The sequence below is a fragment of the Sphaeroforma arctica genome (genome assembly GCF_001186125.1).
Source record: "Sphaeroforma arctica JP610 unplaced genomic scaffold supercont1.316, whole genome shotgun sequence".
In the NCBI taxonomy this organism is placed as follows: Eukaryota; class Ichthyosporea; order Ichthyophonida; genus Sphaeroforma; species Sphaeroforma arctica.
The window spans coordinates 23,367-24,701 of record NW_014040242.1 but is presented as its reverse complement, the minus strand read 5'-3'; the positions used below and the strand labels follow the sequence as shown (position 1 = coordinate 24,701).

Here is a 1,335-nt window from a genome sequence, read left to right as displayed (position 1 = left end):
GTGTGTGTGTTGTTGTTGTATATATATATATATATATATATATATATGTATATATATACACATATATATATATATATATATATGTATATATATACATATTTATATATATACATATATACATATATATATATATACACATATATATTTAATGCAAATGCACCCCCAAGATATAGTGTACAACCCAAGACCTTAAGTATATACATGTACACCCCTGAACCCTAGAGACAGAGACTGAAACACACCTCCTGATCTAGAGCGGCGATGAACTTTTCCACATAGTGCTCGTCCGAGAAGCGCTTTCGAATCGCCTCCTCCGCATCAGTGCGCACTCCAGCATAAGGACCCTCTGCACAACGCATGCAAGTGGAAGTACGGTGTAGGGTTTAGGGTTTAGAGTTTAGCATTTAGCGTTTTAGGGTTTGTGGAAGAAAGGCAGCACCGGCAGGGAATATGATCGAGTGAGTGGACAAAGTGTTCTAACGGTACATGCCACCCAACTGACAGGCGACATCAACGCCACCCGTGACGCACCTGCACCCAAATAATAGGGCACTCCCAGGGTCGAGGTCTGCCATCCAGCCCAATTCTTGTCCACAAACACTGTGCGCTGGTACTCTTCTTCAGATCTAGGTGCGTGTTCTGGGTCAAACATTCGCTCTCGCCTACAAAGCGAAACCAAACAGTCAATGCGCACTGGTCAGTTTTATGAACACCTCAGGTAGAAAACGTTAAGATGTCAGCAGAACCAAGGACACCTTACATAGACTATACAACCATGTCAATAGTACGTACACCTTAAGTAGAAAACGTTAACATGACAGTAGTAAGAAAACCATAGATAAACTACAACACTAAATCATAAAACCCAAATAATTGATAGCATGGACCCATTGAGCTCAAGCCAGTAACAACACAGAGACACTTGCGGCAGAGGTGGCACTCCATTGATTCAATGCGCAGCAACTATGCAGAAATAAGAGTAGACCCTAAACCCTACAAACACAGTCCAAATACAGATACATTAGGTATGGATGTATGTTGCCCAAATGTAGTGCAGGGTAGTGTGCACACCTTTGGAGTGCCTGAGGTTCTGAGAATGTGCCCCAATGTTTGTTCGTGACCTTTCGGCGTTGGCAGTAAAGTATCGTCTGTGGCAAATGGGAAATTGGTATTTGTAGTTGAATGTTGTTTGAGTGAGTCAGGTCTCTGATGAAGAATGACATGGCTGGGCTGGATGCAAATCCAAAACTGTATACACCCACATACAGATGTAGATATAGATATAGGCATAGATATACAGATATGCATACACACACACACACACACATATATAAA

General features: G+C 41.6%; 1 protein-coding gene across 1 annotated transcript in view; it reads right to left on the bottom strand.

Moving 5' to 3' along the window:
- SARC_05124 (hypothetical protein) overlaps nucleotides 1-1,335 on the bottom strand; it is a 15,899-nt gene that overhangs the window by 5,426 nt on the left and 9,138 nt on the right. Inside the window, exons 13-15 of the mRNA XM_014301016.1 lie at nucleotides 1,072-1,148; nucleotides 532-662; nucleotides 243-346 (exon numbers count right to left, since the gene is read on the bottom strand). Of these exons, the coding sequence (XP_014156491.1) occupies nucleotides 243-346; nucleotides 532-662; nucleotides 1,072-1,148 (312 nt within the window). The remainder of the gene's footprint in view (nucleotides 1-242; nucleotides 347-531; nucleotides 663-1,071; nucleotides 1,149-1,335) is intronic.